At 37.1% G+C, this 16,827-nt stretch overlaps 5 protein-coding genes across 5 annotated transcripts; 3 read left to right on the plus strand and 2 right to left on the minus strand.

The window, feature by feature from the left end:
• Nucleotides 1-655: 655 nt before the first annotated feature.
• Nucleotides 656-2,836, plus strand: PPL_12172 (Sec1 family protein; the record flags this gene model as incomplete). Its single annotated transcript, XM_020582916.1, has 5 exons — nucleotides 656-943; nucleotides 1,024-1,109; nucleotides 1,196-1,538; nucleotides 1,640-1,778; nucleotides 2,460-2,836. The coding sequence occupies 5 exons, from the start codon at nucleotides 656-658 to the stop codon at nucleotides 2,834-2,836; spliced, it is 1,233 nt and encodes a 410-aa protein (XP_020429697.1).
• Nucleotides 2,837-4,536: 1,700 nt separating this feature from the next.
• Nucleotides 4,537-12,067, plus strand: gbpC (RasGEF domain-containing protein; the record flags this gene model as incomplete). Its single annotated transcript, XM_020582917.1, has 6 exons — nucleotides 4,537-5,044; nucleotides 5,327-5,413; nucleotides 5,511-5,736; nucleotides 6,156-6,278; nucleotides 6,520-6,915; nucleotides 7,003-12,067. 6 exons carry the CDS (start codon nucleotides 4,537-4,539, stop codon nucleotides 12,065-12,067), a joined length of 6,405 nt encoding a protein of 2,134 aa, XP_020429698.1.
• Nucleotides 12,068-12,168: 101 nt separating this feature from the next.
• On the minus strand, nucleotides 12,169-14,190 carry PPL_12174 (uncharacterized protein; the record flags this gene model as incomplete). Its single annotated transcript, XM_020582918.1, has 1 exon — nucleotides 12,169-14,190. One exon carries the CDS (start codon nucleotides 14,188-14,190, stop codon nucleotides 12,169-12,171), a length of 2,022 nt encoding a protein of 673 aa, XP_020429699.1.
• A 139-nt stretch (nucleotides 14,191-14,329) lies between these two features.
• PPL_12175 (uncharacterized protein) lies at nucleotides 14,330-15,304 on the minus strand (the record flags this gene model as incomplete). Its single annotated transcript, XM_020582919.1, has 4 exons — nucleotides 14,330-14,414; nucleotides 14,514-14,555; nucleotides 14,941-15,133; nucleotides 15,193-15,304. The coding sequence occupies 4 exons, from the start codon at nucleotides 15,302-15,304 to the stop codon at nucleotides 14,330-14,332; spliced, it is 432 nt and encodes a 143-aa protein (XP_020429700.1).
• Nucleotides 15,305-15,652: 348 nt separating this feature from the next.
• Nucleotides 15,653-16,564, plus strand: PPL_12176 (uncharacterized protein; the record flags this gene model as incomplete). Its single annotated transcript, XM_020582920.1, has 2 exons — nucleotides 15,653-15,667; nucleotides 16,391-16,564. The coding sequence occupies 2 exons, from the start codon at nucleotides 15,653-15,655 to the stop codon at nucleotides 16,562-16,564; spliced, it is 189 nt and encodes a 62-aa protein (XP_020429701.1).
• Nucleotides 16,565-16,827: the final 263 nt, after the last annotated feature.

The raw sequence follows: 16,827 nt of genomic DNA on the forward strand, positions 1-16,827 counted from the left end.
TTTTAGTTATTCAAATAATGTAAAGAGTTTGATTAATCTATTTATTCACATTGGACAGGAACTTTGAGAGATTTTGCAGTCAAGTAAATGTGTGCACAATAACCAACAAAGTCTATCATCAACACGTGACAATGCCAACCAAACGACTGAGGTCATGTGGCTACTTTTGATGTCAAGTATATATATTGGCAATACTTGACATCAAAAGTAGCCAATATACTAATTGTTTTACTAAGTAATAATTTTATACAATTCATATATACTACTGGTGTAGGTAAGAAATGTATAGACAATCTTCATGCCTATGACCAAGTTTGCACATTGATGTCAATCGATAGACTCTAAAAGCCAGCTGGTTCTTCTTTCGACTGATTAAGAAGGTCAAACAAAACTAGTAAACAATAAAAATATATGTCCAATGTGAATACAGTTAACAATGCTCGAAATAAATATTAAAAAAAAAAAAGTGTTAAGAATTTTCTAAAATACAAATAGAGTAAAAATCAAGCTCATGATCAGATTTTTATAGTTTTTATGAAAAAAAAAAAAAAAATTTTAAATTTTAAAGAATAAGATATAATAATATTATATATAGATAAATCAATATTTATATTAATTGATTGATTGAATATTATTTATCAATTTAATTTAAAAAATGATGAAGAAACAAGGAGCTGGTGGTCAACCATTGCCACCTCAACAACAGCAACAGCAGCAAAGACCACCACAACCAGCACCTGCACAAGCAAAGAAACCAGCAGCTATCGTACTCTCACAGATTCCCAACATCTCTAGTAAAGTACTGAACCTTACATCTATAAGAGAGCAATCAAAGAGAGAACTAGGTGAAGCATTAGATATACTGAAAGGTGGTAAAGCATTGGTTATGGATCCAAAGGTTATTGGTCTACTTAATCTTATTGTTGATCCACAATTCCTTAATGTAAATATATCAAATCTACCAATCAATCAATCAATCGATCTATCAATTTCTAACACTTACTTTTAACCTATTAAAAATAGAGTCATGGAGCTGAAAGAAACTATGAATTAAAAACAGGTAAACTTGAAACAAATTCATCAAATATTATATATATTATTAGACCAAAGTAAGTTGTTAGTTATTGTTGTTATTATTTTTATTATTGTATCATCTTTTATTAATTATATTTACATTGAATATTGTTGTTCAAAGAATTAAATATATGCATATTATAAAGGAACATATTCAAAGACATTTAGATGAAGGATTGAAAAAGACATATGCAATTGTATATATACCTAGAAGTACTATTTTAGCACAGAGAGTGTTGGAAGAGGAAGGTGTTGCTGGTAACATCGAAGCAACCTACGAATTACCACTGGATATAGTACCGTTCGACGAAGATGTATTATCACTAGAGCTACCATCTGCATATAAAGAATTCCTATTGGAAGGTGATCGTACCTCTCTCTTTTACGTCGCCAAATCACTAATGAAGTTACAATCAATGTTTGGTACAATTCCACTTGTAAAAGGAAAAGGTCAATGTTCAAGAGTATGTATATAACTTTTAAAGGTAGTAGTAATAACAATAATATACACATAAACTAATCACCAAAATATATCATTCATATATATATATATAACAATATCTAGTTGGTTATGGATTTAATTACAAGAATGAGAAAGGAAATGGGAGAAGAGTCAACTGTACCACCAGAGATTGATTCTTTGATATTGATAGATAGAGACGTCGATTTGATCACTCCGATGTGTACACAATTGACCTATGAAGGTCTGTTGGATGAATTCTTTAAGATCAAGAACAATGCCGTTCATCTGGATGAGGAACTCGTCAATCCACCGGCACAGAATCAACAGGTTCCACAGGCACCGTCCGGCAAGAAGGTGCCATTCCCTCTGCACTCGAACGACAAGGTGTACAGCGAGATTCGTGACATCAACTTCTCGGTGCTCGGTGGTATTCTCAACAAGAAAGCAAAGGACATCGACGAGTACTACAAGCGTCTGCAGACGAGTCAGTCGCCAGCGGCCATTCGTGACTTTGTCAAGAAACTCGGACAGTACCAACAGGAGCACAACTCACTGCGTATCCACACCAACGTCACCGAGAAGATTCTCGAGATCACTCGATCGCCTGCATTCTCAAAGCGTATTGAATGCGAGCAGAATCTGATCGCCGGCATCAACTTGGAGTCGGTCGACAAATACCTCGAGGATTGCATCAACAAGAAGGATCCATGGTACAAGATTCTGCGTCTGCTGACACTCTACAGCCTGACAAACAACGGTATCAAGCCGAAAACACTAGAGTTTTTCAAGCGTGAGATTGTGCAGTCGTACGGTGCCGAGCTCATCTTGACACTCGCCAACTTGGAGCGCATCGGTCTGCTCAAGAAGCAAGAATCGCGTCCCGTCTTCCAGAACATCAGACGCGATATGAACTTAGTGATAGAGGAGATCAATGAGACCAACCCAACCGATATGGCCTATGTCTACAGTGGTTACGCGCCACTCAGCTGTCGTCTCGTTCAACAAGCGATTAGACCCGGCGGCTGGAAGGCAATCGAAGAGACACTCCGACTACTGCCCGGACCGACATTCGAGGAGATACAACCACTGCCACAAGGTGCCACCACCAACGTAAAGAGTGACCGTAAACCGATTACATTGGTCTACTTTATCGGTGGTGTAACATTCGCAGAGATCTCTGCACTTCGTTTCCTCTCAAGACAAGATCAAGCCAATCGTGATTTTATCATTATCACCACCAAACTTATCAACGGTGATACATTAGTTGATAATTTAGTTGAAAAGTTGGAAGATGATTAAATTAAACAAAACAAAACAAAATAATAATAATATAATATTTCAACATTTTAAATAATAATTCAAAACATAACAAACATAACATAACTAACATTAAGCAAAAACAAATAATTAAAATAAGAAAGAATGTAAATTATCATAGAAAGAAGATCATTAATATATTTTGCAATTGTTGTTTGATGTTCATTCATTTCACTTTATTATTTATTTTAAAACTAATCTCTAATATGATGATATTATATATAAATAGGTTGTTGTGGGTGTGTGTGTGTGTTTTGAGATTACAATGAGAATGATATTCGGATTTACCTGAAAACACTCTCGAGAGCAACACATCAAATAACAATCTTTTACTGAGCTCAGTATAAAGAACAAAACAAAACAAAACAAAAACAAAAAATAAATGTTATAGTGATGAATATATCATTGATCAAATTAAGGTTAAGTTGGATGGAATCAAATTAAAACTTTTAAGATAAAAGTGGTTGTTTGTTGTTCTTCTGTTTAGTGGTTTATTTGTTGTTTTTTTGCTTTCTTTTGTTTTTTTTTTCTTATTGACAACCAAATTTAATCGGAATGCCACACCCATCATTCAATACCAACTTTTTTAATTATATTTTTTCAAAACAAAAAACCTATATTACTTTTATAGATTATAAAAATAGGTATTATTTTTTTGTTTTTTTTGTTTTTTCATTTTACCATCAGAAAAGGGAGGTGGAAGGAATAAACGAGATTAAAAACAAAAAAGCAAAAAAAATTGGTTTTTTGGCAAGTTTTTTTTTCAAAAAAAAAAAAAAAAACAATTTTTTTTGGTAGATTTTGACAGAATTTGATCACAGTTTTTTCTATTTTTTTTATTTTTATTATTTTTGGTTCTTAATGCTGTATCTATCCTATCCCTCTACAACTGTTAATCATAATAAATAAAGTTATTACAGATTACTAATTTAGAGAGAAACTATATAGATACAACAGAACAGAATAAATAGCAAATTCAAATCAAAAAACTTTAAATAATCATAAGTTAGTTTTATTTAAAGTTTTTTTTTTGTTTTTCTTAATGCAAACAGAATAGTATAGTATTTATATTTTTATTTATGTAGTTATATAGTAAAATTAGAATAGATTAAATTTGTAAATTAAATAGTATATATATATATATTTGTTGTTTTCATTAGTGTATTAATAGAATAGAAAGTCTTTAAAAGAAAAGAAAAAAAAAGTCAAATTAATTAAAATATAAAAATAATAATAATAGTAATAATATAAATTACTTTTTTATTAAATTAATTAAAGTAATTATTTTTATTTATTTATTAGTTAGTTAGTTTTTTGTTTCTAATACTAAAATAATCAATTGTGTTGTCTTGTTTTTTTGTGTGTGTACTACCCTTTAACCACCACTACCTCCTAAATATATAAACATTTTTTAAAAAAAAAAAACACACAGAGTTGACAAAAAAAAAAAAGGGTTTTGATTTGACAAAAAAATGCAAAAATCAACCAAGCTCAAATTTCAAGAGTATCAATTCACTTCGACCAAGGAGGAAGCTTATCAGAGGACGGAACGAGCCATTCAGAATTTTCAAAACAAGAATCTGCCTCGCAAGAAAGATGGCACACAAACCACTCCCGAAGAGTTGGTTCATCTGATCAGCACACTCTCACAGATACCCGAGCGCAATCCCATTCAACACACAATGTCGACCATCTCTTTCGGTGCTATCGGTGGTAGTAACCGTGACTCTGGCAGTGGATATGTCATTCGTGACGGTACCGTTTCACACATCGTTGCCAACATCAACAGTGGGAATATCAGTGGTAGCAACACTCACAACAGTCATCTTGGAACTAGCAGTAACAGCAACAGCAGTAACAGTAACAGATCAAGTGGAACACATTTAGCATTGAATAGTCATGGTCATGGTCATAATAATAATTATATAAACAATAAAGATAAAGAAAATAAAGATAATAATAGTAATACTAATAATAGTGGCGGAGGCGCCTCCAATTTAAATAATAGTAGTAATGGTGTTGGTAATAGTTTAAATAGTTCAACGAATTCAACGACTACAACCGTTGATTTCGAGTTTCAGATTAGTTTCACACAACTTGTGACTCTACCACCATCGATCTACGGTTTGATCTGGCTGCAGAAGCTGGTCATCACACATCACAATATAAGGACGTTGTCAGAGGACATTGGCAAGTTGCAGCAGCTGCAGGTGTTGGTTCTCGATAATAACCGTCTCGTGGGATTGCCATCGTCGGTCGGTGATCTCGTCAATCTGAAGCGATTGGAAGCCGACAACAATCATCTGGTTTCGCTGTGCTCGCTCGAGCGTCTCAGCAAGCTCGAAGTGCTCTCACTCAACAACAACAAACTGACACTGCTCCCGACATCGATAGCATCGCTCACCTCACTGAAAACACTGAACATCAAACAGAATCCAATCATCACACCACCCTCCACCGTCATAAGCAAAGGTCTCAAAGATATAATTGCATTCCTTCGTGAGTTGGAAACTGGTGCAAGACCATGTTTAAGATCGAAATTAGTTGTAGTTGGTGATGGTAAGTTTGTTGTTAATTATTATTATTATTCAATTCAATTCGATCGAATGCTTTGTTTTGGAGAAATACTAATCATAATCCAATCACATTTACACAGAGAAAGTAGGTAAATCATCGGTTATTCAATGTATACGTGGAAAGAAAAAGAAAGGATCTTCATCGAGTAATATGGAGGGAATTGAGATTGATCAACACGAGTTTGATGTGGTGTTCGATGACGATGCCGATCGCAAACGTAAAACTATCACTGTGTCGACATGGGATATCGTTAACCAAGATGTCTATTTCACTACCAATCAGTTGTTTGCATCGGATCGTTCGGTGTATGTGGTGGTTTTCAATCTAAAGACACCGATTGACAATTCCAACATTGAGTATTGGTTGCATTGCATCACCTCCATTGCGCCAAACTCACCGATCGTCTTGGTGGGCACGCACATCGATGAATTCGACGATCTCTCCAAGGTCAATGTCGCGCTCGAAACCATCAGTCAATCGTTCCAGAAGCAATTCTCCAATATCCAGGCGATCATCTCGGTGAGTTGCACCACTGGCTACGACGTCGATCGTCTCCGCCAATTGATAGAGGACATCATCAAGACACAGCCGTATCTACGCACCAAAGTGCCGTCTTCGTTCTTCACGCTGGAGGAAGCGCTCATTGAAATGCGAAAGAAGCGAACACCGCCCGTCATGATGTGGCAAGAGTATATCAACCTGGTGAACATCTGCAATCTGAAAGACACCGTTCAGGTGCAACGAGCAACCGAGTTCCTTCACAACATCGGATCGATCATCTATTTCAACGATCCCAATTCCACGGTCGGCAAGATGGTGATTCTCGACCACCAGTGGATCATCAACTGTATGACCGCGCTGATAAACGCGCGTACCATAGCGTCGCGCTCCGGAATCGTGCGACAAGTCGACCTCGTCAACATTTGGAAACCACCTTACTACCCGGAGCATATGCACACCTCGTTGATGGCCATCATGCAGGCATTCGAAATATCGTACCCACTCGCTCTCACACAGCCACTGTTGATCAAGGAGCAAGAGGCATCGCAGCATCCAACCTCGATCTACCCGACCGTCTCGACACTCAGTTTGAAATCCGAAGAGTCAGAGACCAGGCATCTCATTCCAACGCTGCTCCCAAGAGATGGTAATCTCGTATCGCAATGGGAAGACTTTGATTGTCCCGACAAGATCCGTTTGAATCGACAGTATCACCTTCCCTATATCCCCGAGAAGTTCTTTGGTAAACTCATCTTGCGTCTACTTCACTTTGTAAAGGTAGAATCGTGTCTCAAGAACGTGGTTGTCGTTCGTAATCAACAGGGACACGATGCACTCATTGAACTCAAGACATTGAAAGGAACCAAGTCCAAAGTTCTGGTTGTCAATGTTCGTGGACTTCCAAAGCCAGTCGGTCTACTTCGTATCCTAACAGATACAATTGAATCTTTATTTTCACAATGGTATAAATTAGATATCAAAAGGTAAATAACACATGGTTTAACAGTATTATCAAATCGCGAATCAAAATATGTTTACTAACTGTTTGTTTATTTGTTTGATATCTTTAGATATGTAAGTTGTTTTGAATGTTCATTTTTATATGATGAAAATCCTACATTGTTCCCAATTGAAGATTGTGAGGAAGCAGTTATGGATGGAAAGACCCTATTGAATTGTTTTAGAAACCATGACAAACACGACGAAAAGTCTACTCATAGATTGCCATTGGATGTGTTGGTACCGGATATTGCAATGGTCGACATTCCAAGACCTAGATTCGATTTGAAGGATATAAAGTTGATAAAGGAAGTTGGTCAAGGTGCATTCGGTATCGTCTACGAGGCAGAATGGAACGGTGAGATTGTCGCACTGAAAAAGCTGATTCCACCGACCGGTGCAATCGGAGTGGACAACCTTTCGACGGACGACGAGAAGAAAGAGGATCGTTTGCGTGTATTCCGTGAGTTCCGTCACGAAGTCTACTCGATGAGTCGTCTCAACCATCCGAATGCCATGAAAATCAGTGGATTCTGTTTGCAACCGTTGTGCATGGCTTTGGAGTTTGTTAAATATGGCAGTCTCTACAATCTACTGGCCAACAATCTCATTGAAATCGGCTGGGGATTGCGTCTGCAGATTGCCACCGAGATTGCCAAGGGTATGCAACACATGCATTCACTGAATCCACCGATGATTCACCGTGATTTGAAATCACCGAATATCTTGATGCACGGTGTAGTCGAAGGTGTCAATCCGGTGTCGACCATCATTGACTATGGAACTTCCACCGAGCTGTATGGTGGCGCTGCACTGGCGCGTTGCGTCGACCAACCACTCTGGCTCGCACCCGAAGTCATGGCTTCGATGGCATATTCCGAACCATCCGATGTCTACGCATTCGGTATCATCCTCTGGGAGCTCTACACTCGTTCACATCCATTCGACGAATATTCATTCGGCCAGTGGATGTCGAAGCTCGAAGACGAAATCATTCGTGGACTCCGACCGAATATCCCTGCTTCCTGTCCACCGGAATACGTAGAGTTGATTCAATCGTGTTGGACTCACGAACCAAATTCACGTCCAACTTTTACCTCTATTGTAGAATCACTTGCCAACTTGAAGAAGAAGCTAGTTCCAATCCAATCGACTCTACCTCCACACATCCGTAACCAAGCGAGAAAGTCGAGATCCGCTTCGTTCTCAGAGTGGAGTTCTACCAGTATTGCAAGTGGGCTGGGTGCTAGTATCAATAGTACCAACTCTTCGCTCAACCAATCGCGTGAGCAGTTGTCCGCCAGCATCACAACACAGGCGACCTTCAACCACACAACCAGTTCCAGCTCCATTTCATCCGGTGGCGATTCCGACGATGTTTTGACGTTGGATGACTTGATTTCTCTCGAGATCTTCACAGAGGAAGAGATTGAACAACCTTATCCGTTTGTAGACGACGACCAGCGTGGTATTCTCTTTGGTTACGACGAGGAACAGACTTCATCAGTGTCAATTGTTATTGCTGCAACTCTAGCGAAAATGATTGAAATGATGACAAGAAACGACGGTGGATCAATGTCTTCAAATCCAGCCATTCAAATGGGTGGAGCTCTCAGTGGAAGTAGCGGTGGAGGATCCGGTGGTACCAACACTGCCGCCTCTGGTCGCAAGCGTAGTGACACCGCCGGCAAGAGTGGACTCCCCGTTCCACAGTGGCGTAACTCATTGCCTTTGTCACCGAATGGCAACGTTACAACACTGGACGAGTCATTCATTGAGGATTTCATTCATTTGTATCGTTCATTCACCACTCCACAGGCTGTCCTAAAGATGTTGGTCAAACGTTTCTTTGGTCCACGTCCTGACAAGTCCGACTCGCTCACCATGCGTAAATTCGAACAGCGAAGAGCACAGATCAGAGTTGGAGTATCGAATTTCATGAAACGTTGGTGTGCCGATATCACAGAGTTTGAATACCACCAGGACGACGCTTGGCTCTACCACAAGGTAGATGAATTCGTACATCTTTGCTATGGAAACGATCAAGCTATTGTTAATTCAATCGGAACGATTCTCGATAACTACGATCCCGAGATAAAGAAGGCAAAAGAAGAAGAGAAGTTAGAGCTGTCCATTGGTTCCAAGTTGCTGCACCGAACCTCAACCGACGTTGGAAGAAGTGGTAGTTTCTCGCTTAGTTCGGCCGCTTCGCTCCAATTGAATATCTCTAAATCGTTTATCAATCTGGCAATTGCTATTAAGGACCCATTGTATGGTGTACCTTTACGTGAGAGAAAATTCAAAAACAAGGTGGTTACTCGTTGTTTCTCTGGTTCCGATGCCGTCGACTGGATTTGTCGTATGACATCATCGAGTCGTGACGACGCCAATACTCTGGCGATCGACTTGTTCACTCGTCACTTTTTCTTTATTCTCGGTGAAGATGGCAGTCCAATTATCTCAAAGGGTGGCAACCGTAATGAGTTTTACGATAGTCAATTTTACACTTTCCACGACGACGATCCCGAGCTTCTCGCTCATCAATACACCTTCTTGGAACTGGATTATCTTCACCAGATTCATCCACGTGAACTTCTTGGTTATTCCGTTGGTTTGGCCGCAAGTGACGATGTCCAAACCGACAAGGCAGCAGCTAAACACTTGAATTTCCCTAATATCTGTAACTACTTCCAGTGGTTCCAAAAGATGTCGTTGTTGGCTGCAAGTGAAATTGTCAAGCAGCGTGATATCAGATCTCGTTCCGAGATGATCGAACGATATATCAAGATTGCATTGGAGTATCTCTCATTGTGGAATTTCAATGGTGTAATGCAGGTGTTATGTGCGCTCCACTCTGACCCAATCACTCGTCTCACAGCATCGTGGGCACGTATCTCGCAAAAGTACATCGATGCATTCCACGAGATAAGTCGTCTGATGCTTCCAGAATCCAATTACCTCCCTCTGAGAACTGTTATCTCTTCCTTGCCAGGATCGATCACTCAAACCTATCAGGCACTCACACCCTATATGACTCATGTCATTTGTCCAACCATCCCATTCCTTGGTGCACTTGTTGCCGACCTCTCACAAACCAGTACTGAAAATCCAACGTTCATATCGTCTGGCGGTGAGAAGATGACCAACATCCTAAGAGTGAAACGATTATCCAAGAAAATGAAGATGTTCAAGGAGTACAAGGAAATGCCAAGTGTGTATCGTCCTCCTTTGTTATCGACACCCTATGTCTGGTACGGTGGATACATGAACGAAGTAAAGGCATTCGATTACAATCAGATTGATCGTCTCTCAGAGTTTGAACGACGTCTGGAAATCGAAGCGGAAAAGAATGGAACACTCGGAGATGACAAGGAGAAAGAGGGTGAACAATCCATGGGTAACTCTGACTCGCTTGGCTATGGAAACGAGGAGCTGACCGAGCGTGATTGGTCTGTATTGCTTACCAATGCCACTGTCATTACCTACCATCGTGGTGATGTAGTCATCGAAGAGAACACCATCAATTCCTATCTCTACCGTATAAAGTCCGGTACTCTCGGTGTCGAGAAGCGAAACAAAGATGGCAAATCTGTCAAGGTCGCTTCGATGGGCGCACCAAAGATGTTTGGTGAGATGTCATTCCTTGGAAACAAAACAACTGCTCGTGTAGTGGTAGACGATCAAGCCGATCTCTATGTCATGGACATTCCATTCTTGAACAGTCTATTCGTTTCGCATCCAAGACTTGGTGCTAAATTCTACAAGATTATGGCTAACCAATTGGCTGTGCGTCTAAAGAATCTACCCACCATGAAACCACCTCAACAATCGCCAGCTTCATCGCCATTGTCATCTCCACACCTCGGTTCACCCAGTTCCTCCACCTCGACAGCATCGCCACCAACCAGTCCACCAAGACCAATTGTTCCGCCCATCATTATCCCAACACCATCTCTCACACTCTCTGGTAGCACTGGTAGCACTGGCAGCAACGGTAACAGCAGCAGCAGCAGCAACAACGATAACAACAACAACATCGTTAAACCAAACAACAATGCTACTCAACCATTGGTTAATATCAACACACCTCCAGCTTCTCCACGTACACCAAATCAATATCTTGCCAATCTTCATCCAGCTCTTAGCAAGCGTACTTCCACATCGGCCAACTTCTCACCAAGAGAAAGAGCTGATACCTCTTTACTTAGTGCAAGCAACAGTGGTAACAATAATATTCGAAGCAACAGTATCAGTCGTACACAAACCTCTGCTCAGCTTGGTGAGCCAATCATGAAGAAGAACGACCAGGAATTCTGTCAGAGATTCTCATTGTACGATGAAATCGTTATCAAGGACTATGCTTGCTCTCTGACTCGTTCCGGTCGTTGCTACATCTCCCAAGGACACGTTTGTTTCTACTCCAAGTTCTTTGGATACAAGACCAAGAAGGTCATTCCATTCAAGCAGATCACAGGTGTGCTCTGTGCCAACAACACCCAAATCGAATTGTCTCGTCTGAAAAACATGACCACTCCTACCAACTACCGATTTACCTTCCAGAACAACAAGGACCGTCAAGATGCCTATGGTATCATTAACAGTTTGCACGAATCATCGAAGCAATCAAACACATCCGATGACCTGAAACAAAAGATGCAACAGGAACGTAAGAAACAGAATATGACACTCAAGACCAAGCATCATTCAAAGGATCAGCTTACCAAAGAAGATTGGGAGTTGATCGGTCGTGAAGGTTCGAGATGTCACACCTTCAAAAAAGATGAACCAATCGTGAAACAAGGTGAACGTATTCAAAAGATCTTCCAAATCGGCAAGGGTGTCTGTCGTATCGAGAAACTGGTACCTAGCACAAACGATCCTAACCGTTTCCATTCAGTCGTACTTGGTACAATGAAACAAGACGAAACCTTTGGAGAAATTACCTATCTTCTTAGTGGAGAAGTAACTGCCAATGTCATTGCAGACTCACAAGAAGTCGAGGTCTATGCTATCGAAGGTCAATTTGTAAATATCCTCTTTGATCTCAACCCATCTTTGGCAACCAAATGGTTCAAATACCTGGCCACAGCACTCAACAAAACTCTTATTGAGAGAGAAGCTCAATTGTACAACTGATAAGAAATATAAACATAAAATCTGTAATAAAATAATATATAGTATATATAATTAAATTGATCTAGTATAGATATATCTTTTGTTTTGGTTTATTATTATTTTTATTTACTCGATTTAAGAATTGCTTTGTTGATTACAGATAAAGACTCGACTGAATTTTGATATTTCAATTCCAACAACTTCTTATAGTCTTCTAAATCGCTTTTGGGTATTTCATTGAGAATTTCGAGTAAATATTCAATCATTTCATATTGATTCTGTTTAAAGAGTGGCTCTACAAAGTCATCTCTATCGAAAACATTGTATTTCTTGATTGATTCAATCTTTTTTTCATTAATGTTTTCATAGATCCATTTTGCAAGTGGAAGGTTACCGTTTCTGACTGCCTGGTTGAATGAAGTGATCGTAATCAAACCACAATCTGGTAGATTTTCATACAACCATTGTAAAATATCGAAATTTTGATGATCAACTGCCAAATCGAAATGGTTCCTGTGCGAAAGTGTATCTCGAGTGATCATTGGAGTTAAATACTTTAAGATATCCAAACAACCGTGAACTACACAAAATATGACTGGATAGGAAAGCGGAATTCCACTGGAATTTTGCATAATATATTGAACCATTTCATAATTTCCATAGGATGTTGCGACATTCACTGTTGATTCCTGAAAATTAGATATGACTCCACTTTCGAATAGCCATTTCACAATATGAAAATGTTGATAGGTTGCTGCCAAATTCATTACTTCATATCGACACTCTACCATTTTCTTTTGACAAAGTAACTGGACGATATCTAAATATCCTTTCTGAACTGCAAATTCCAAGTCTTTTGTTGAGAAAACTTTTGGTTGGTTTTCAAGAACCCATTCCAATACATCGATTCTAGATATTCTAATATCTTTCAAGACAGCCTCACTGCATCGTTCAGTTCGATTGTCATAAATCCATTTCAAAACATCTAAATGTCCATTCTCCAGAGCAAATAAAATAGCATTCTGAGAGCAACCTTCTGTTCTGTTAAAATGGAGGTATTTAAAACATTCGAGATGTCCATTCTTGGCGGCATTATCCATAGGGATAGTAGAGTAACCCTCAGCTCCATTTTGGTTAAGCCATTTCAAACATTCAAGATCTCCATTAAGAGCAGCAATACTAAGGACGTTGTTCGACAACCTGGCATTTGTATTCGCACGAGACCATTTCAACAACTCTAGATTTCCATTCTTAACTGCATAATCCAAAAACTCCATTGAATAGTTCTTGATACCATGATTAAAGAGAAGTTTGACGATATCGAAACGATTAAATTCGGAAGCAGAATCTAACACTCTATATTCGTTTTTGAATGCCAAACTCTTATGATTGTTTAACAGGTATTCGACCAAGTGTAAATGACCTCCTCTAATTGCAAATTCAAATATCTTACTGGATGGTAAGTCTAAAACTTCTGTATATCTAAAGACTTTTGCTAATCTTTTCTCGAGAAGATACTCGATCATGTCGAGTCTACCCATGTATGCAGCTGAATCGAATACTGTTATCTTAATACCACCATTCTCGAACTTAACATGTCTATTGTCTTTGGGAAAGTTTTCGACAAAGTACATCAGTATTTCCAGACTTCCAGAGAGTGGAGCCAAGATCAATGCGTTACGGTAGTTCCACTTGTACTTCTTGAATCGATTCGTGAGATACTTGATAATATCTACTCTTCGATGTTGCAATGCGAAACAAAGTATACTATTGAGATACGAACAACTCTCGTGAAAGATTACAGGACTTTTATCAGAGGTGACGTTCTCTCTTGGTATAATAATGGTGTGTAGATCGACTTTGAACCTGTCCAACAGATATATAAGCATTTCAAGATCACCAAATCTGATTGCCATTTGTATCGTTAATTGTTTACATTCATCTTTTCTATTCTTAGTGCTTGCCAAACATAGTTTCAAATGTTCAAAGTAGTTGTGTGAAGCTAGAATATGAGGGTAATCTTCAAGTTGTTTCCATTTATAATGTTTTTGTCCTGCTATACTTGATATTGAAGTTACTTGATTGAATATTAATTTATTCAACACACTATTTTTGAAAACTAATAAAAATTTATTTGTATCCATCCTATCGAATGAAATGACTGTTTGTTGAATTAATCAAAAAAAAAAATATCGCTGAATTAAAAAAAAAATTTTAATTATATCAATATTGATCGGATCTAAAAATAAATCATAATCAAGAATTCAAATGTTTGAAAAAAATTCAAGGAAACACCTTTGCTTTCAATTTTCTCTTTTTATAACATGTTGGTTTACTTTTTTGGGTGCTTAAAGATTCGAAAATCATTCTTTAAAATTGAAAATTTAATAAATTAAGAAATAAGAAAATGATTATATTTAAAAGTTTTAGATGTGACAAGTTGTTTGCTGCACTTCAAGAGAATAACAACATCGAAGATCTTATCGAACGACCACTAGCCAAACTTTTACTATTATTAAAAAAAATAAAACTATTATAAAAGTACTATTATAAAAGTAAAAGCAAGATATATAAAAATGACAGGCACCTATTTATTAAAGTCACTTAAAATGGATTCAAATACTTTAAAACATTTATTCGTTTGTAATGATACTGGTGTATTTTTCCTATCTCATTTAAAAGATATAAAAGAAACAATAATATATAAAAACTATTATTAATAAAATAATACTATTTTTTTTTATTTATTATTTAAACTTTATCTATTTTTTTTCTTTTAAAAAGCTTTGATTTGTTCTCTATATATTATTTTAATGATAATATTAATAAATAAAGCGTTAATATATATTATATATGTTATTTATATCATATATTATTCAATAGTTGAGACTTACAATTGGAAATTAAGATTAGATTCATCATAACCATTGACGGTTAAGAAAAACTTCATACAGTCATGCGCAAGGTCAAAGGTAACATTGTTCTCAATGATAATCTTCCATTCATCGTCATACATTGTGAAAACGGTGGAACCTACTAAGATTGTAACTGATTTACCTGATTTTTTATATGGGACCCACAATCCACCTATATCAAACAAAACATAAATACAAGTATCTAATATTAACAATGAGTGCTCTACTTACTAACATGTTTAGAGTTACCAGTCATTTCAAAGTTATCACCAGAATACTCTAAGTTATTAAAAGAAACATTGAATGGAGTATTGTTAATGAAACATTGGAGTGGGACGACCATTTTTGTTTTGATTATTTATGTATTTGTTTCGAAAGATAATATTAATAAATGTTTATTATATTTGTTTTGATTTTTGATATTCAAATGACTTTAAAGTTCCTCTATTTATAATGATTATTTGTTGCGAAGAATTGTTATTGTTGCCGAGTACACTTCTCTCTCTCTTAAAATAATATCATTTATTTCTTTGAACCAAGAGGCATTATCAAATTCAATCTGAGTACTAGAGATAAAGACATGATAATTAATTTTATATTAATTAATGAAAATTAAGCAAACTTGATCAAATTGATACACCAAGTGATTTGGAGAAATTACCAAGGATGATTTTCTCTATTTGAATACAAAATGATCTCAAAAAATGTAAAATTAACTTAATTTTATAGCTTTATAATATTATTCTATTTTATTTGTGCAACCAGTATCCTCAAAGAAATCATTAGTTCTACCAAATGAGTGATATCGATTAGTTAAATAAGCAATCACTCTCCATTGTTGATTTTGTCTTGCCAATTGATAACAAACACTCTTCTTGAGTTGAATAGTATCTGATAGTATTTTCCACTTCTTCATTGTTGCGAATACATTCTCTATTATTATTCGTACTTTTTTAATTTGGTTATCCTCTTCTTTATCTTCAATTATTCTAGTTAAATCAAATCCCCCATCTTTCTCACACTTAAGAATTCTTTTGAAGAGATAAAAACTCTTTTGAGGATTTTGATTCCTCCATATCTCTCTTTTCTTTCATCATCTTTCTTCCTTTTCTTGTCAAGGGAATTCCCTGTGATCAGAGAGAGAAACTGACTTAATCTTTTGAAAAATCGTTTTGGCATATATATTTTGACCACCTCTGAATCCTTTGTCTCCTAAAATGACATGCTTCTCTTCACAAAATAGTTGTTTTAGTTTTTTTGACTCATGTTTAAACAATGCCACATCCGGCTGGGCTCCTCCTTGAGCACTACAAATGATAATTACAAAAGAACTATATCATATAGATAAGGAAAAGAAAGAAGTTATATGGAAAAGGTGAAGTTAGATTAGTATATATAGCACTGTCGTCACTGATCAAAAACTAATTAGAGAGCATCGATTGTATTGCTATATCCACATATCAAAGCCAACTATGAATGTCTCTATGTTTGTCAACTTCCATTCCTTGAAGATTTGAAACAATATCAATTCACACCGATCGCACCTACCAACCCGGCAACAAGAAAACCATACATTCCAACAGAACAAGTCGATGCTGCATGAGCACTGATCGATTCGATGGATTTGATGACAGCTGAGGAAGAGATGAAGATCACCAAAAGATAGCAGCACTACGTCCACGGTTCACATATAAACCCCCTTTTATTTCAGTGTGGGTGTGAGTAACGTTTTTAAAAAAGATAATGTTCAGAGACAGATCAAATTCTGGAAAATGAAAAACAAATTTGCTATTTAATTTTAATAATTTCTCAAATAAAATCAAAGTTTTAGCTTAACTTGACTATTTTTATTTTTGAAATGAATGA

This window comes from Heterostelium album, assembly GCF_000004825.1.
Source record: "Heterostelium album PN500 unplaced genomic scaffold PPL_scaffold10, whole genome shotgun sequence".
Classification (NCBI taxonomy): Eukaryota; Evosea; class Eumycetozoa; order Acytosteliales; family Acytosteliaceae; genus Heterostelium; species Heterostelium album.